General features: G+C 37.3%; 1 protein-coding gene and 1 long non-coding RNA gene across 4 annotated transcripts in view; both read right to left on the minus strand.

Annotated features, from left to right (window-relative positions):
* Positions 1-5704: 5704 nt before the first annotated feature.
* The window catches only part of LOC126585527 (uncharacterized), a 77347-nt gene continuing 64246 nt past the window's right edge, over positions 5705-18805 (minus strand). The window contains exon 2 of the long non-coding RNA XR_007610567.1: positions 5705-5843. This is a non-coding gene — a long non-coding RNA (uncharacterized LOC126585527). The remainder of the gene's footprint in view (positions 5844-18805) is intronic.
* On the minus strand, positions 8234-9964 carry LOC126585520 (caffeoyl-CoA O-methyltransferase-like). 3 transcript variants are annotated; one of them, XM_050249973.1, is made up of 5 exons: positions 9779-9964; positions 9486-9553; positions 9194-9338; positions 8942-9073; positions 8234-8803 (listed from the first exon to the last, which is right to left on the minus strand). In XM_050249973.1, the coding sequence occupies exons 1-5, from the start codon at positions 9869-9871 to the stop codon at positions 8510-8512; spliced, it is 732 nt and encodes a 243-aa protein (XP_050105930.1). In that variant the 5' UTR covers positions 9872-9964; the 3' UTR covers positions 8234-8509. The 3 variants fall into 3 exon arrangements, with proteins under 3 accessions (XP_050105930.1, XP_050105929.1, XP_050105928.1); XM_050249972.1 differs by having other exon boundaries at positions 9486-9562; XM_050249971.1 differs by having other exon boundaries at positions 9486-9565.

The raw sequence follows: 18805 nt of genomic DNA on the forward strand, positions 1-18805 counted from the left end.
TATCTAACATGCTCTGCTCTAGGCTTAGAGTATCCCAGAATATCGTCAATGAAAACAATAACAAACTTGTCAATGCATTCCTGGAATACTTCATCCATCAAACTCATAAAACAGCAAGATAATCCATCAATCCGAATAACATCACTAAAACTCATAATGACCGTAACGAGTCCTGAACACAATCTTAGGAACGTTATCATTAACTCTTCAATCGGTAACAACCAGACCTTAAGTCAATCTTAGGAAATACGCAGACCTCTAAGTTGATCAACAAATCATCAATACGCAACAATGGATAACGGTTCTTGATCATTACCCGATTCAATTGCCTATAATTAAAACATAGCCTTAATGTCCATTTTCTTCCTCACCAATAAACTGGTGCTCCCCCAACGTGATGTACTTTAAATGATACCTTTATCAACCAATTCCTGTAACCGAATTTTCAATTCCCTTAACTCATCATGAACCAATCTTTAACATAAAATTTGTGCCTGGAGACAAATCAATAGTGACGGCAATCCAAGTAATTCCTTAGGGAAAACATCAAGAAAATGTCTAACCACCTTTACATCTCCCAAACTACTAGAAGCAACATCATTTAGCACCATATGAGCTAAGTATCCTTGGAAGCCTTTCGATAACAATCTCTTTGCTCTCACAGCATAAATAACGGCCTAACTCAATCCACTTTGCATACCCACAAAAGTAACCTCTAGTCATCCAAATTGGTGGAAGGTAACTGGTTTCCCGTAGCAATCTAACTTGTTATGATTATAACGCAACTAATATGTGCCTAAATTCACATCCAAATCCACGATGTCCAACGAAATAAGATTCACTGGCATAACTATATCTTCCACCATCATTAGGCATCCTGAATAAACCAAATCAACATAGAGTGCCCTACCTGTTTACTTGCTTAACGAATCTAACAAATAAGTTATAAATATTACGGTCTGCAGCCCGCAATACAAATAACTCACTGTTGTCTCGATAAGTAAGTAACAATTCCTGAAGGTGTAATATTATCATCTTGTTCTTCCTTAGAAATACATAAATACGCCTCGATCGTGTTCCAACATTACTCTTTTTGGCAACATCGTCCATAATAAGAAATATATCAGCCGGAGTCAGCTAGAATGACCTGTACGGCTGATTCTCTAGCTTAACCAACCATTCCAGCACATAAGTCGGAGTCAACTATAGTGACCTGTACGACTTACTCATCAATTTTCCAAATAATATGTCCGCCGGATCCACCTCTTGTGGCCTGTACGGCTGGACTTATAACTCATCAAATATCCCTGTACCCACGGCCCATCTGACCAAACTATTAAGTCCATAAACCTGCTGGATCGATATTGTGGTGTCAGGGAAGACTACTGGGTAACAACTGATTCTAGGGACCATTCATAACTCTATGTCCCATCTGTACACATGAACACATTCACTGATTCCCACACTTTCCAAAGTGTCTAATATTGTACCTACGGCACAAAGGTATATTTCCCTTACTCGAGTCACCTTGTCCTTAAGATCTGGGATCACCAGTAAATCTATCACTTCGCCTCTGACCAGTGGCATTAAAACCTAAGCTGGAAGAATTAGTTCTAACTTCACTTCCTTTGAAGCTCTGAGTCTTTCGATGTCCTTGATATGACGGATCTTTAACTTTATCGTCTTTCCTCTAATTACCATTCTTTTCTTATTCTTCTTTACTCTCACTGATCATGCTCTCAGAGTCCTCAATTCTCAACAACATCTCGTAAATTCTTGGTAAATAGTACATTGGATAGTGGTCGCCAAAGAACGCCACTTCTTATTATCCAGCCAAAAACGACATAACACCTCGACCGGATTAACAACAACATCCGAATGGAAACAAGGCAAGTCTGTTAACTTTCTATAATATTCATCCGTCGTCATTTTCCTTGTCTCACATTTGCAAATTCTTGCTTACTACCATCACATTATGCCGGAGGAATGAACTTTTTCTTAAACAATTCTTTAAACAACTTCCAAACAGCTGTCCTTCCAATATCATCGGATAACATTCCTATCTCCATCAGAATGCAGATTCAACACTCAAAAACTAGGTAGTCATCTCGACCCACCTGTCGGGAGAAAGATTCCCTTAACTTTGCATAATCCGAAACGCCTTTTGCCAAATGATTAAGCCATCAATCTGCTCCCTTAGGTCCTTCATATCCCTAAAGGGATTCAAATTTAACTTATAACCAGTCTCAAAGGTTCCTTTAGATAATAAACTGAATCATAGTGGCAATAATTTCCCCCCAAACTACTATATCAGGGAAATTAGGTTCATCCGAACTACGTGGCTCGCTACGAGGCGGTATAGTTCTGACAAAAGACACTAGGAAATTCTCAAGATGTCCAGAATTGCAACCTAGGCTCTGATACCAACTGACACACCCCGTCCCGAAGGAGGGCATGCTGGCCGTCACGTGAGAGTGACGTAACCATTTACACAGTTTGGAAGCTTTTAAAGTACAATTACTAAAATGGAAACCCCCCGAGGGTGAGTCCTACTTTTGTGAATTCTGTCAGAACGCCGATGGGTTCCTCGTGGCCACCAAAGCTCTGCTCCTGGAGGGGCGAAAAACAAAATTGAGGGGGTCAGTAAAACCAAAGCTTTTCAAAAACATTTCGCCAAAAATAATTCTAACCCCTCTCTGTAAAACCTGTATACTTTTCCCAGAAAATAACATAATAGTATATATAAAAAAAAATCCTCATATCTCAAATCATCAATCTGTATCAAAATCCAGAAATCATGCCATGCCATAAGTCAAAACAGAATATGGATGCATCAATATAACAGGTGAAATAATAAATCAACCGGATACCATACAATGGTCCTGTACGGCTGATTCTAAAGCTCAACATCCCACTCAGCCGGAGTCATCACAGTGACCTATACGGCCTTGCCGGAGTCACCAACTGTGACCTGTACGGCACTACACTGCACATCACTCGGAACTACGTATAGTAGTCTGTACGATGAAAGGTGTATAAATACGCTCTAGTGATTCTTTCATCAATCATCAGCGCGCATAACTAAGGTCACCCACTAGTCGGAATCACATATGGTGATCTATACGACTAGCATGTCGGAACCCTCACATGGTCTGTACGACATCCACCTACTTGGATCCAAGACGAGCGTGCGGTGTGGTGAATAATAATATAAGCACTAACACCTAGGGTGCAGGTTATGAGCTTTCAATGCAATTTTCATAAATAAATCGTATGAATAATGTAAAAACTCACATGTGCGTCCACAACGTCAATTCACATATATATGTATCAATTATTAATTCAAATATCTCATCAATTGCATGCATGGCATTTAAAAACATATTTTCATTAAAACTCAATTTCTGGGAAATTCAATAGCATATAGGTATAAATAGAAAATACTGCCCACACACCTAGAGTTCGCCCTACAACTCCCTAGCACAATACGCCAAGGCGTCACGACGATCGGCGCCTAAAACAATAATCAAATCCAACCTCAGAATTCATATCGATAGAATATATAACTTATATAAAATACGTCACTACGTAGTTCGATCCGGAAGATCTGCCACTCAGCTTTTAAATCCATAACTTTCAGAGGTCCACAATATATCTCTAGGACAACATCCTAAAATTTCATTACCATCCAACGGTCGGATCTCCGTCAATTTCCAAAACCAAGTGACGGTTAACATTCTATTTTATGAACTTACAACTCCAATTCCGGAAGATCCGTAAATCGGATTCCCGATCCGTAAGTTCCTATAATCCTCAAATATTACGTATTACAACGTATCAAAGTTTGGTGACGATCCGACGGTTGGATCGTAAATTCACATTTTCTCCTAACCACGAATCGTAACCAACTTAGGTTCAATTACTCAATTTACGTCCATCCATTATCAAAACTGAACCTAGAACCTTAAACACATGCTAAGAATGACATTGGCGGGCCATTGGCCATGCGCCGCCGCACGGCCGCCGCGGTGAATACTATATAAACGTTGTTTAAAGCATATAACCAATAATTCTCAATAACTTCTCATACGGTGCTCAATTTGGGTACATGAATATACCACAGTGACCTACTCGACGTCACGGACGTCGTGATATTTTTAGAAAAATTTTCTGAGGCCGCACGCGCCAGGAAGGTCACGGGTTCACGATGATTCTGAGGGTTTTAAGTTCCAAAAATCACATATACTAACTCACAAGCTTACTAGGAGTTCAAATCTTACCTTAGAACCTTCGATCCGTGAAGAAATGGGAGGTTCCTAGCTTGTCCGTACATTCGAGAGTGAGGGAGAGACACTGAACGGAGAGGAAGAGAGAGAGAAGCACGGGGAAGAGAGAGAGAAGGGTTGACTGGATGTGTGGTCCAACCAAAACCATACATACTAATTTTAATCCCTAACCACACAAAATACAATCCAATTTAATCCAACTTAAATTATTTTCTCCAAAAGTTTAGGAATGTATATTTAGTCCAAATAATATATCATACACACACATACCTTAATACCCGTCAAGGGTAATTCCGTCTTTTCACGTCCTCGATGAATAAAATCCCGGGACGGGCTGTGACATGTTACAACCTAATTTCTCTATTAAATAATATGCCAAATTAATTCAACTTTGAAACTCAATTATTTCTAACAAAAATTAGTTATGAGAACCTAATTTTCTATTAAATAATATGCCAATTTTATTCAATTATGAACCTACTTTCATAACCTTAATATTCTAACAAATAAGCCTCTAACCATGCGTACAACAACATTAATTTGGGAGTTTTGGGTGGATAAACTTGATACAAAATATTGCCTCAAACATTATTGATTTTTTTTTTAACATATTGATGCGAGAATTACTTGACACACAAATTAAACCCTCTTTTTGACAATTGTAGTATAGATGTAAGTAGGGTATCGTTCTAGGCCGGGGATTAGGAGGGATTGCTAATCTATTCTAAATTAATTTAAAAATATTAAACAAGACTCAAGGACACAAAACTAGGCTAAAAACTCTAATAACTCGAAACACACTTAGAATGAATCAAAATAATGAAAACAATCAAATTAGACACTAGGAACTGAAATAGACGGAAATTGAATTAAAAGACTAACAACAATGAAAACTAACTAAATAATATAATTTAATAATGGGGGGTGTTTGGTTTTGACGAGAAGTAAATTAAACTTAAATAAATTACAGAATTGACAAAAGCATGAATTAAGGTGAAAGGATAGGTGACGGACTAGCTAGAGGGTTCTTCTCCACACATGACACATATGCAACCTAAATTGATTTTCAGTTGTTCTTTCAATAAATTGTAAATCTCAACGCCCCAAATTAACCGTGAATTGCACTAATTAACCCTCAGTTTTTCCACAAGTTATTGGGTTGGATGATTGCATACGACAACCCAAAACATTCCCTACAAGTTCCCTACATGAATTGCATAATAGAGATACAAGCAAGAATCATTAAGTTCTATGAAAAACATAAGCATTGACGAGGCACTCGTTACTATGATTTGCATGAAACTTATGCCAAGAATTTACTTAACGTGATTGTGACTAGCAACCTTCACTACTTGTGAATATAAGTTCATAACGATTAGGTGAAATTCACTTATATTCTAGCATCAAATTCATGCATGTAAATTAAGTATGCATCCTTAATCGACATACAAAAATTAGTTATCAATCAAGCAGTTAAGCAAATTAAATCACAACTCAGAAATCACAACTGAAGGTAATCAATTCATATTACAAATATATTCATGGCTTTGAATTAACCTCTAGCCAAAATAAATTTAGTTACACATTATTAAAACAGAAATAAAATATGAGTTTGGAAAGATTTAACCAAGAGAGAAAGAAGTGAAGCCTTGCTCTCTGCCCTCACTGTGCTTCCTTATTCTTGCTGTCCCGTACTCCCTGACCTCCTTCTTTCCCGCAGCTCCTCGCAAGTCTCCCCTTCTCACCTTAGTCTCTCACGTTTTTCTGGTTTTCCACGCTGCCCAAAGGAAGCTTTCCTCCCCTCATTTTTCTGCGCCTGCTCTCTTTTATCCCGTTTTCTGCACTACTTTGGGCAGCATCTTTTTATTATTTTTTTCCTTTTCCTCCTGGCAGCCTCGCTGCCCTCACTAACTTTTTGACTTTTCTTTTTCTTCTTGTTTCTGACCTATCCAGCTGCCAAAGCAGCTCCTCTGCCCGCCTTGTCCAGCTGCAAAGCAGCTTCCTTTTCTAACGCTGGCCTTCTTCTTTTCACGCCAGCTGCAAAGGCAGCTTTGCTTTCCTTATTATTCTCCTCTCAATGCTCTTTAAGACTTTCAGTATATAATCCCACTGACTGCCAACTCTGAATAAAGAGATCCTGCATGCAAATTTCACACAAACATGTCGAAAATGAGTTTTTCATTAAATTACTTTTCAGTTTATGTTTTTGGCTAGATAGGAAAGACGTTAATTACTCTATGTACTTATTTCCAACTTATTTTAATGGAATACAATCTTGACGAAGTTATTACATAAAATTTCACTTGTTCTATTTTTATTTTCTTTGCATAACAAATCCTATAAACACAAAAATAACGTAAATAGCTCAAAAATATAAGGAACTAACTAAGAAAAGACGAGTGAATTTGAAGTAAAAATATATATAAATATGATCCGATCACATATATGAGATTAAAGTGGTTCACCAAGTCTCAACCTAAAAGAATTATAGAGAAACTACCACGGGGTGGTTCAATGGTTGGGGACTAATTCTAGGCCTATATTTCACATGGTACGTCTTGATTTTGATTCCTAACGCTCGTGAATCACACGATGGTGCTCAGAGAGAGGTTGAAATGCCTCTATGAGTCTTCTTGGCCTGCAAAAAAATATATTACCGTGGCTAAATATTTTAAGGGGTAAGTGGAGTTTAATCCTTGGCATAGATCAACTTTTCATAAAAACCTGGTACAAGATAAAAAATTTAAATTAGTCCCTTGACTGGATGTCCACCTTAGAATTAACATTAAAACTCATATTTCATTGGATTTAATGTCTTTATGTGTATTTTAGTTCCTAAAATACCCCCACAATTAATATTTAATTTGAGTGCTTCATTTCCTCCTATAAAATAAGAAATTCAGTTACATACCAAAAAAGAAAACGAAATTATTGATTAGAATTCAAAAAGTTTCATATCACAATGAAACAAAACTCTAGAAATCAAATTTTAATGAATACATCATACAAAATAAGTAAATAATATACCTAAACCATGGTACCTATACCACAGTATCTATAGCATGGTTCCTATAATATGGTACCTAATACATAGTACTTGCAAATTAAAAGACATTATTAGAATTTTAATGTACCTAAACCATGGTACCTATGTTGGATTAGTGTACCTCATTTCTATAGTGCGCCAAAATATAGAGGAGCTAATGGCATGAGAACTATTTGAAACCATGTGCAGCACAAATATGCAGATCATATACAAATATTGAACTAATATATCAAGTATTCCACAAAACAAACAACAAATCCTAACAAAAACCCATGTACACGATTTTAGTGGAAATGCTAAACTTCCTAGACAAAGAAAAGAATCTGCACAACACCATAGAAGAGGATGATGAAAGATTCATACAACTGAACGTTTTTGTTTAAAATGGACAACAATTGAAAATATATTAAGTAATAATTGCACACTCATAACTCAGCATTTAAAATTTGTTATTGTCCATAATCACATATGGGCAATGTTGGAAAAATAGAATCAATAAAACCACCAAAAAAAATAAAAGCTGACATGGATGTATAGTCAAAGGACTATAATCAATAATTAATCTTGCATAAGACATTTTTCTAACTGTAATCTTAACCAAGGATTAAAATCATATTTTCTAAATATTTTAATAGAAAAGAAAAGAAAAGAACTATAGAGAACAAATAGTCAAATATGAGCAAACAAGAAAGGCTGTCAACAAAAATGGTTGGTGAGTTGGTGAGTTGGTGGATGGAGTCCCGCACCATGACCACAATCACCACAATGACAAATTTCTATTGATTTTTATTTTTGAAATTCTTCAACTAGAAGATTCTATTCTTTTTTGTTTTTGGTTTAACGATAGATTTGTTAAATTAAATGTTAAATTAAGAACTCGATGGAGTTCGAAACTATGCCATAATGTAAGAGCTAACACTCATCTCTATAACTGTAATAAAAGACCACTTGCATGTTTACTTCAAACACAATTTAACCCAGAAAGCAAAAGAAACTAGAAAGTAAATTATTGCAGCAAATTTTGACAAGGGATTTTGCCGTATAATAATTCTCCCACATGAACATGAACATTCACAATCAATCCAAAATACAAAGTAAATTAAGAAAAATAATAAAAAGAAACACCATTTTTCTTCATCATATATGCATGATTGGCAGACCAATTAGGGTTGGTCGATCATTTGATCCGACGGCACAGAGTGATGCCATCACCAACAGGAAGCCTGCAAATCTCGATCCTAGGGTCAGCAGCGAGTGCCTTGTTGAGCTCGAGCACGAAGTCCCGGTAGTACCTGACGTACTTGCGGAGTGGAGCATCAGGGGGCGCGACCACAGACCCATTCCATAGGGTGTTGTCGTAGCCAATGAGACCCCCAACCTTGACCAAATCAATCAGCCTCTTGTGGTAGTTGATGTAGTTGTCTTTGTCAGCGTCCACGAAGATGAAATCGTACGACCCATGATTCTTCTTCTGCAATAACAACATTAATTCTGAGTTCCAAAGAATGCGTTTTATGTACCATGGTACATTGTCTCCTCGGATATGACCAAAAAACGACATAACATATTAGACTGTTAGGCGAACAATTTTTGAAAATTTGATACTTACATTTTCGATCAATAAGTCGAGCATTGGGAGGGCGGGGCCTTCTCTGAAGTCGATCTTGTGGGCAACACCGGCCTTTTCGATTATCGGAAGACCCAATTCATAATTTTCTTTGTTTATGTCCATGGCCAAGATCTGTGACATTTCCAAATCAATCAATATACAAAACTGTTAATAAATTTCAAGTTTTATTACTTTATTTTTTTAATATTTTTAGGTATTCTTTTTGTTGAAGGTGAGGCAATGAAAATTGACCTTTCCATCATCAGGAATGGCAAGGGCAGTGGCAAGGAGGGAGTAGCCAGTGTAGACTCCAATCTCCATGGTGTTTTTGGCATTGATCAACTTGAGAAGCATGTTCAAGAATTGGCCTTCGTCAGCTGATGTGGTCATGATGTTCCTATTTATTTACCATAAAAAAAAATTGAAATTATAAACAACAAATTAAGAAAATAATGTCTGAAAATTAATCTCCCAAAAAATAAAAAATCTGAAATTAATGAATTTAATTAGGTAATTGATGAAAATTAAATCAAAATTCACAAACCATGGATGCTTTGCAGTCACTTCTCTGAGCTCCTTCATGGATTCAGGCTCCCTTGGGTACACACTTGTCTCCAGTATATACTGCACAAATCAAAACCCAAAATCCAAAGCATGAGCTTCGTCATCAACCTTAATCACCTTTCAACTTTTGCACGCCTACGCATAGCCAAGTTGACGAGGGCAGTTTGCCCTTGACACCCAAGTTTATATTCCATTTTATTCCATCGTCGTAGTTTATATTAGATTATGATTGCTCGAATCAAAGATCGCCCACAAGATTACGAAAATATATACCTGGTAAAGAGCATCACTTTGGAGAAGGCTCTTGTGGCCAACCTCTTGGTGCCTTCCTGCCTGAGTTTGCTGCTCCTCTCCATTGGCGGCCATTGCTGCTCTGTGTTTTTTTTTTTCTTTTACTTCGCTTTGGATAGCACCAGATTTTCTTCTCTTATATGACTAAAAGGTACAAACAGGAAGATGAAGCTGAATTGTGAAAGAGGAAAGAACGGGTATATATATATGGAATGAAGTCTCCGGTTCAAACCGGATGGTTGGTTGGACCTGCCACCAGGAACCGGTCCGGGGTTGGTGAGTGGTTGGCTGGGCTCTCAGTTAATGGAATCAGGGAACCGGATACCCTCGTAAACTAAGCTTCCTAAGCAAAGGATCAGACCGTTGAAATTTGATCAAACGGTTATAAACTGAAAAGTCTTCTAAAAGTTATAATAATTGTAGCCATTTGATCAAATTTCAATATCTCAGATCCTTTGCTTAAGAGACTCTGTTTACAAAGCTCAGGAGGGGATCTGGTTCCTGGAATAAGACTCAATGCTTTGGGAATTGGGGCCCACCGATATGGTGAATAGTATCATCATCGGTTGTAGGACGTGTTGTGGTTGGGTTTTGGTGGGATGAGGGATCCTCTTCCCATTTTTCATAATCTTCATATTCTATTCGTTCGTCGTATATTTTGCAACAAAAAATTATTAGGTACTGTTTGTTTTTAATTTCAAAATCAAAAAATCAAAAAATCAAAATCTATTTTGGTGACACCATCTTTTGTAGCTATCACGTCATCATTATTTTGCCTTATATTGGTGAAACTGCAGCCACAATTTGCTAATCATATGGAAATAATACATTCACTAAGATTTCTTTAGAATTTCCTTATCAAATTTTGGGAATAAATATTGGCCACTCAAGGTAAGTAATTTTGCACTCTTTCTTCACGAAAACGTATGAGAGAAACTGCACAATGTGGAATTTATAGTATTATACTATGTATTTTTAAAGTACATTTGAAACCAAAACTATTTGATTTTTCACATATAAAATGTCATATCCCGGAAGGCATAGAAGATCCTCACCCCTGGGCGATGTCATATTTTTGAAGCCATCGAGCTCCCGAAAGGCCTAGTGTTATATGAAGGTGGACATGTACATATAAGGCATAGAAGATCCTCACCCTTAGGTGATGTGGGATCGAACAATCCACCGCCCTTAGGGGCTCGACGTCCTCGTCGGCACACTTCCGGCCAAGGATTGACTCTGATACCAAATTGTCACATCCGACCTCACTTTCGTCATAGCACGACATTGTCTGCTTCGCGCCCCGACCAAGCCCTCACGATTTTGTTTTTGGGAACTCACGCGAGCAAAACTTCCCAGTGGGTCACCCATCCTGGGAATGCTCTGGCCCATTCTCGCTTAACTTCGAAGTTCCTACGGAACCCGAAGTTATCGAGCTCCCAAAAGACCTTGTGCTATATAGAGGTGGGCATGTACATATATGGCATAGAGGATCCTCACCCCTGAGCGATATGGGATCTAACATAAAAAGTCATGCCTCATTTCAGGCAATTGTAATTTAAGAGTAATCATAAATTTTTCTTATTGTAATTTCAATAACATATTTTCACATTCACCGGGAGGATCACCCTTCCAATTCAAAGTTTTTCCTAGAAGTTCACACATCTCAAACAGTGATTTGTAATCGGAAAAAGTGACTTTTTTTCTATAAAGAGTCAAACAGAATTCGAACATGCATCATGTTTGTGAAAATTTTGGAATGGATGACCAATTTCCTTGGTGTATTATCATGTATCACTTGTGTGACATCCCACATCGCCTAGGGGAGTGATCCTTAAATGTATATTCCCATCTCTACCTAGCACGAGGTCTTTTGGGAGCTCACTGGCTTAGGGTTCCGTAGGAACTCCGAAGTTAAGCGAGAAGGAGGCCAGAGCACTCCCATGATGGGTGACCCACTGGGAAGTTGCTCGTGAGTTCCCAAAAACAAAACCGTGAGGGAATGGTAAGCCCAAATCGGACAATATCGTGCTATGATGGTAAAGGCTTGGGAAGTGGACTGTCCCGGGCCGGGATGTGACAAATGGTATCAGAGCCAATCCCTGGCCGGAAGTGTGCCGACAAGGATGCCGGGCCCCTAATGGGGGTGGATTGTGACATCCCACATCGCCCAAGGGAGTGATCCTTAAATGTATATTCTCATCCCTACTTAGCACGAGGCCTTTTGGGAGCTCACTGGCTTCGGGTTTCGTAGGAACTCCGAAGTTAAGCGAGAAGGAGGTTAGAGCACTCCCAGGATGGGTGACCCACTGGGAAGTTGCTCGTTAGTTCTCAAAAATAAAACCGTGAGGGAATGGTAAGCCCAAAGTGGACAATATCGTGCTATGGTGGTAGAGCGGGCCCGGGAAGTGGTCCTCCCCAGGCCGGGATGTGACAACTTGACACTTTCATGTTTTGGACTATAATTATATATATCGAGCTTAGTTAGTTAATGAATTTCAAAATTCTGACTTGGTTACTCCATTATAAAAATAGAATTTAACATAGTTAGGTAGGATCCACTTTCATTCCAATTGAAAACATAAGTTGGTGAGAGTTGGATGGACTTGGCATTTAGGCGTGGCAGTAAGTGAACTCTTCCTCCTTTCTTCCACTTTTGAGCCTCCTTTTGTCTTTTATTATTTTCTTTTTTCAAAAAAAAGAAAAAGATAACACATGTTAGATAGACAATATTTACGAGATTTGATAAGTGTGCCTACGTCTTAGGTGGAGCAGCATTGCTTTCTTTTATTATTTGAAATAATATGAGTGCACTATTTTTCTCTCTTCTATCTTGTCATGCCCGAAAAAAGGGCACGTAACAATGGCACGCTTTATTAGTAACGCAATACTATAGTGTTAAATTCCAACACTATAACACTGCAGTCCTAACAGAACATAAGCCTATTTAAGGGGAAGTAAAATCATTTATTTTTAAGCATTAGGGAAGTGTAAATCATTTTGGCAAGACGAAGAATAAAAAGGCAATGGAATTTGAATAATTTATTTTTGTCATTAAAGACGAAGTTTACAATTTACAACAAAACCAACTCTTAGGTACGATTTGGAAAGTACAAAGCGCTAAGTTTAGCTACAACAGATTCCTTCAAGATAGAGGGAATCAAGCATATGTACAAACAAAAACATGTGGAACGTCAATTAAAAATTAAGAAGTTGACAAGTAACAAACAACTCTTGTCCCATCTTTAGTCTAGATTGTCCAATTGTAGGTGCACCGGTCCTGTAATAAAGTAGTGGTGAGCATCACAAATGTTCATCACTCCACCTCAGGGAATCCACCCAGCTAAGTTTGAAAATAATATACAATAATATATATACTATAGGAAAATGATTGATGCACAACAAAAGCATTGTTTAGTTTTGAAAATAGATTGTATTCTCACACAATTTCCTTTTAAAAAGAAAGCAGGGATCCCAATAAATCACTACATGCCTGATGACCGGTCCAATGACCAACTACACCCTTACTTGGACCAACTCCAAACAAACATACTTATGGTAAGGTGTAGCGAGAGTGTCCTTTAATTCTCTACCCTTAGATATCCTAGTATCTCTCCTAGAAAGGTAGCGGTACTAATCCCTTAGTAGTAGCCCCTCTAAAGGTTTAGGGGATCGAAACCCAAGACGGTCGCTATGCCCCCTTCACTCCCAAGACGGTCGTCATTTTTTCTCATGGTTCTATCAAAGCAAAATATATACAGCTTTCACAGGTATTCGTATATTTACATATACATACACTCACAAAATTCCATAACTAGGGTAAGTGAGGATCCCCCTACCTGGTCTCCAAGCCAAGCAAGCAATATTCCTCACCAATACATTGATTGAAGGCAAGTGTCGTGACTAATTGGAGTCCTAGTTCAACAATTAAAATATGTCACTATGTGTCCATATATAATGACTAAACTTTATTCCTATAACACAACTGTAACCAATAGGGACCTTCACTTAACCAAAATAAAAATTTTGTATTTGAACTTTTATTAATTCGAATAGGTCCCCAAACTTTTGATAATTACACAATCGTCCTAATACAAAAACTGTTTTTGTTGTTCAGTCCCTAGTATGAAAACCAACAGCTTTGAGGTTTATTTTTCCCAGAATTTCAACATATCTTTCAAGCCAAAACACAATCCATCAACAGTAAAACTCACTTCTTCCATACAAACATCCTTTAAGGACCAAATTTGATGAATTTCAAGTCAAACATTAGATTTATCTAAATCTCATCCATATGAAACTTGTAAAAAATCCTAGAAATTTGATCATATGTAAATCTTAACCTTAATGTCTCAGAAATCATTGTCCAGTCATCAAATAGGCTTCAAAGCCCTCAAATTGTGCAAGAACAAGCTTGAATAGAAGATTTAAGCCTAATTAGTCATAAATCCAATCTGAACGAATTATTCAAACCTAAATAATAATTCCTCAAAATTTACCTTAGAATGTTAATAAATTCTTGGGATCTTACATATCTAGCCTTGTCAATTTAGGGTGGTGTTTGTATCGTGTTTTCCGTGTTCATGTCATTTTCTTGACTTACCTGATAATGTGTCGTGTAACACCCGTTAAAATGAACAGAGTAATATGACTCGACCCGAACTCGACCTATTAATATTAACGGGTAATATGGCCCGATCCTTTACCTGTTAAAAAATACATGATACTTCAATAAATAATCACATGATAAACATAAAATTAAATTAGTATCTTCATACCACATTGTCACATAAATATTACTTCAAAACATAAAAACACATTTGTCTTTCAAATATTACATACCCAATAAAACATTAGTACATAACCACGAGCTAGTGGCCCAGTGATAAAAGGCAGATTATGAGGTTTCCTTAAAACTAAAAACTGGAGGTCTTGGGTTCAAAACCCATTGTTGGTGTGGAAGCCCGACTTGTAGCCAGTGAGAGTCTGGAATGTCTCTGTGAGTCTCCCTAGCCCTCGTAAGAGGTGGATAACCATGGCTTGCCACCAGTTGTCTACCTTAAAAAAAACATTAGTACATTACTATATCAGTAAGATTAAACCCTAGAGCTATTGTTGTATTGTTGTAGCAAGGTTTTTTAATAGTTTTTAATTAATGTAGAAGTGTGAAAAGGTAAAAAAAAAATAATATACAAACACTCGTAATGATTCTACAGCTTTTATGAAAAGGTCAACTCTGAAATTCACCACAATAATCCCATAAACCATCGATTTAAATTTGACCACTGACTGTCGTTTATGTTATGCTACATTATTCTCACCAAATTTTGTTTTTCCAGATTTTTTTTTTGAAACCATGATCTTTTAGCAGATGCAGAAAGATAAACAGGTTCAGATTGTTGATATCACGTTCAGATTTTTATAGTTAATGGAAATATTGCTTGGAGTTTATTAAGTCTCTAGAAACTACAAAGCATCAACTCATATTTCAGTTAACCATAAACATCAAAATATGATATCAACGATTTCATTTTTCTACATTCGCTAAAAGATCATATTTCCACAAAGGAAAATCTAAAAAATAAAATCCAGTGAAAAGAATAGAGCATAAAGAGGGGTTTATGGATCATGGTGTCAAACCTTGTAGTTGACCCGACCCCTTCACAAAAGTTTTGAAGCTAGTCATACGTGCGATTGTTAGGACCCGTCCCTGATTTTACGATATTGTTGACCTTAAAAACTACCATGCCTATGTGGCGCGTAGGCTAAATAACTAATAAGCTAACTACGTCATTCGGTTATGTGCGGGGTGTGTCAACTCGACAGGCGAGCTTGGTCGAGGAGTAAAATATGCTGATGTTGCGTTGATCGTGTTGCTGACTTCTTGATCTTGTGACTGTGGCCGAGGAAGGAACACATCTCGACCTTCGGGTTCTAGAGCCTGAAGACAAGGCTACTAGTTCTGTGAAGTTCACAAATCATTGGTGCTGGGTTCAGTCACGTTAATTATATTCATAAGAGTATAAACACGTCGAACTAGCACCAAACTATCTAGGCATAAATACTTGAATGAGATAAATGTCTTAAGGGTAAATGTGGTTCGGCCATCAGAATGCCAAACTCTAAAATGTACTTGTGAATACCCAATCATAAAATAAAACTTGGCTTTCAATGTGCCGAGCCTAGTAACCTGGTAACACCTCACTTCGCCGAGAAGGCTAATAAGATGACCTTAACCAACAAGGATTCGAAAATCCTTGTCGACCGAGACTTGGATAATAACCAGTATGCCTCGAAGCAGTGCTGTCTATCCAAACTGAAGGTGCTCCTCGATCGGCTTGATAGGAGCATATTTATGTGACTTTGTTATCTTATTTCTTTGCATTTACTTAGTTAATTTCCATTTATTGTAGTAATTTAAGTTATTTTCGTATTATTGTAGGTCCAGTTGGTAAAGATGACAATAAATAGCTAAATGGAGCAATTTGGAGCAGTTTTGGACTTATATTGGATAGCCTGTGTGGATAGAATATGGGCTGGACGTTTTTGGTGTTTAAGAGGTACTAAACATGTGCAAAAATCTGGTGAAATTAAAGTAGAGGCTTGGAAGGCAAGGAATTACACAAGAAAAAGGAATCCTAGTTGGAGAGGAACATTATCTTATCTTATCTTATCCTATTTTATCCTATCTTATCCTATCTTATCCAACCTTATCTTGTCTTATCTCTAGCTACAAGGAGGAATCCTAATCACATTCCAACACTATATACCTGATTTTTAGAGTCCTAAAATAACTCAAAAACGCCAAAACTCTTTCCTCCTTAGATTCAACCATTTTGCCTTATATATATGAAATTCCTGTAGAGATTTAAGGTGTGCCATGCTTACCATTCATCCATTGAAGTTGCTGAAATTTTCAGAGTTCTTTCTATCTTTATTTTAAGTTTCAATGTTTATTTTATATTGCTTGTCAGTTATGATGAACATGTGTAACTAGGTTTCTTTATAGTTAGAGGTGAATTCGAAGCCATGATGATATGTTTTATATAAATTGATTACATACAATTATTGTTTCATAAAACATGAATGCGATTTACTTATCTGCTTTATAGAAAACTTATTCTTGTATGTTTATTAAGGGTGCATACTTAGTTTGCATGCATGGATTTGATGCTAGAATATGAGGAAATTGCACCTAATCGTTATGAACTTATATTTGCAAGTAGTAAAAGTCACTAGTCATGATTGAGTTAAGTAAATTCTTAGCAGGAGTATCATGCTTTTCATAGTTACAAATGTTTTATCAATGCCTATGATTTTCACAGAACTTAATGATCTTTGAGATGTATGTCTATCATGCTTTTCATATTTAGGGAACTTGAGAAGAATAATTTAGTTACGTCGCTGAGTCCAATTCAATGAACTTAGGAAAATCTGAGAGTTAATTAGTGTTGTTCACAGTTAATTTGGGGCTTGTCATTCATGGTTTATAAGAAGAATAACTGGAAATCGATTTGTATGCATATGTTTTATGTGTGGAGAAGAATCCTTTAGCTATCCTTTCATCCATATTTCATTCACAACTTAATTTACTTACTGCACTTTAATTTTGTTTTAATTAAATTCGTCCAAAATCCCCCCAGTCATTGTTTTGTTATTAGTTTAACTTAGTTTTCAGTTTTATAAGTTTAATTTGTGTTGATTAGAATCCCCCCAATCATTGTTTTGTTGCTCCTCGATCGGCTGATTCTCCGGCTTCAGTGTTGTTTATCCAAACTGAAGATGTTGCAGGTTGCTTTCACAGTGCTGTCTATCCAAACTGAAGATGTGTTGGCGGGAAGAAAGGGAAAGAGGATAAATCTCAAGGTTGTTGAGAAACTTTGCGTATGGCAATATGTGTGTTGATTTAGAGGGGTTGAATGATGCACTCCATTCTCTATTTATGGTAGCGAACCCCTTTCATGACCGAACTAGAAATGTATTCGGATTAGAATTCCTCAACCCAATCGGATTAGGTTTCGGCCAATCCTAGCTCCAATAAGACTTTGAACCAAGCTCCATAACGAACCAGATTCATCCCTTAATTCTAAGCATCTTCAGCTTTAGGACTCCTTGTTGCACTAGGGTTCGACTACCTCACCCTTATCTGAACCAATCCTTCTTGCAACAAGATTCAACCGACCTCGATTGGACGACCCATAACAAGATTCTAGACGAATGCTACTGGGCCGAGAATAACTCTAAGCTCGGCCCAAAACAATATTTTGGGCCCAAACATATATTTTATTACTAAATGAGTGAATTGACCAAAATGCCCCTAGAAGAGTAAGGGTTGACTTTCATCAACTGTCATGTTGTGAGATGTACGACCCATTTTGTTAGTATATCCTAGTAGTACTTGTCGTTATGAACGCATGGATGCTAGCGAAATTAAATTCGAAGCTACGATGAAGATTTTATGGACTTGCGAAGACGAAAGGCAATTTAGTAAATTCATTTTTCTAGATATTTTCTTTCTTGTTATTTTATTATTTTTCTATTTAGATTTCTGTATAGGGGGCCTTCACCTCAACTTTCCTTCTTCTCTATTGCTGCGTGTCTCTCTTTTCTTCCAATTCGCGGAACTCTTTCGATCTCTTCTCCCTCACTTCATCTCTCTCTCTCTCAGACTTTTCTCTCTTCCTCTGTGAAATACAGCATCACCACCACCATGCCTTGACAACTCCGATGAGCTGCACCCCAACCACAGTGTTTCCTTTTCTCTCTCTCTTTCTTTCTTTCTTTCTTTCTTTTTCTCTATCTCTCTCTCTCTCTCTCTCTCTTTCTCTCTCTCCTGTCACTCTCCCTCTATCTCAATCCTCTATCTCCCTCACCTTCCCTATGCGCACAGCACAGAGGCACCGAGACAACCACCGACATCAACTTTCCCTATGAATCCCTGTCGTTTAGGTCCTTAGTAAGCCTTAGAATACTCTAAACCCATCCTATTTGTCCTAGTGATTCGATTTTGGT

The sequence above is a fragment of the Malus sylvestris genome, chromosome 10 (genome assembly GCF_916048215.2).
Source record: "Malus sylvestris chromosome 10, drMalSylv7.2, whole genome shotgun sequence".
Lineage (NCBI taxonomy): Eukaryota > Viridiplantae > Streptophyta > Magnoliopsida > Rosales > Rosaceae > Malus > Malus sylvestris.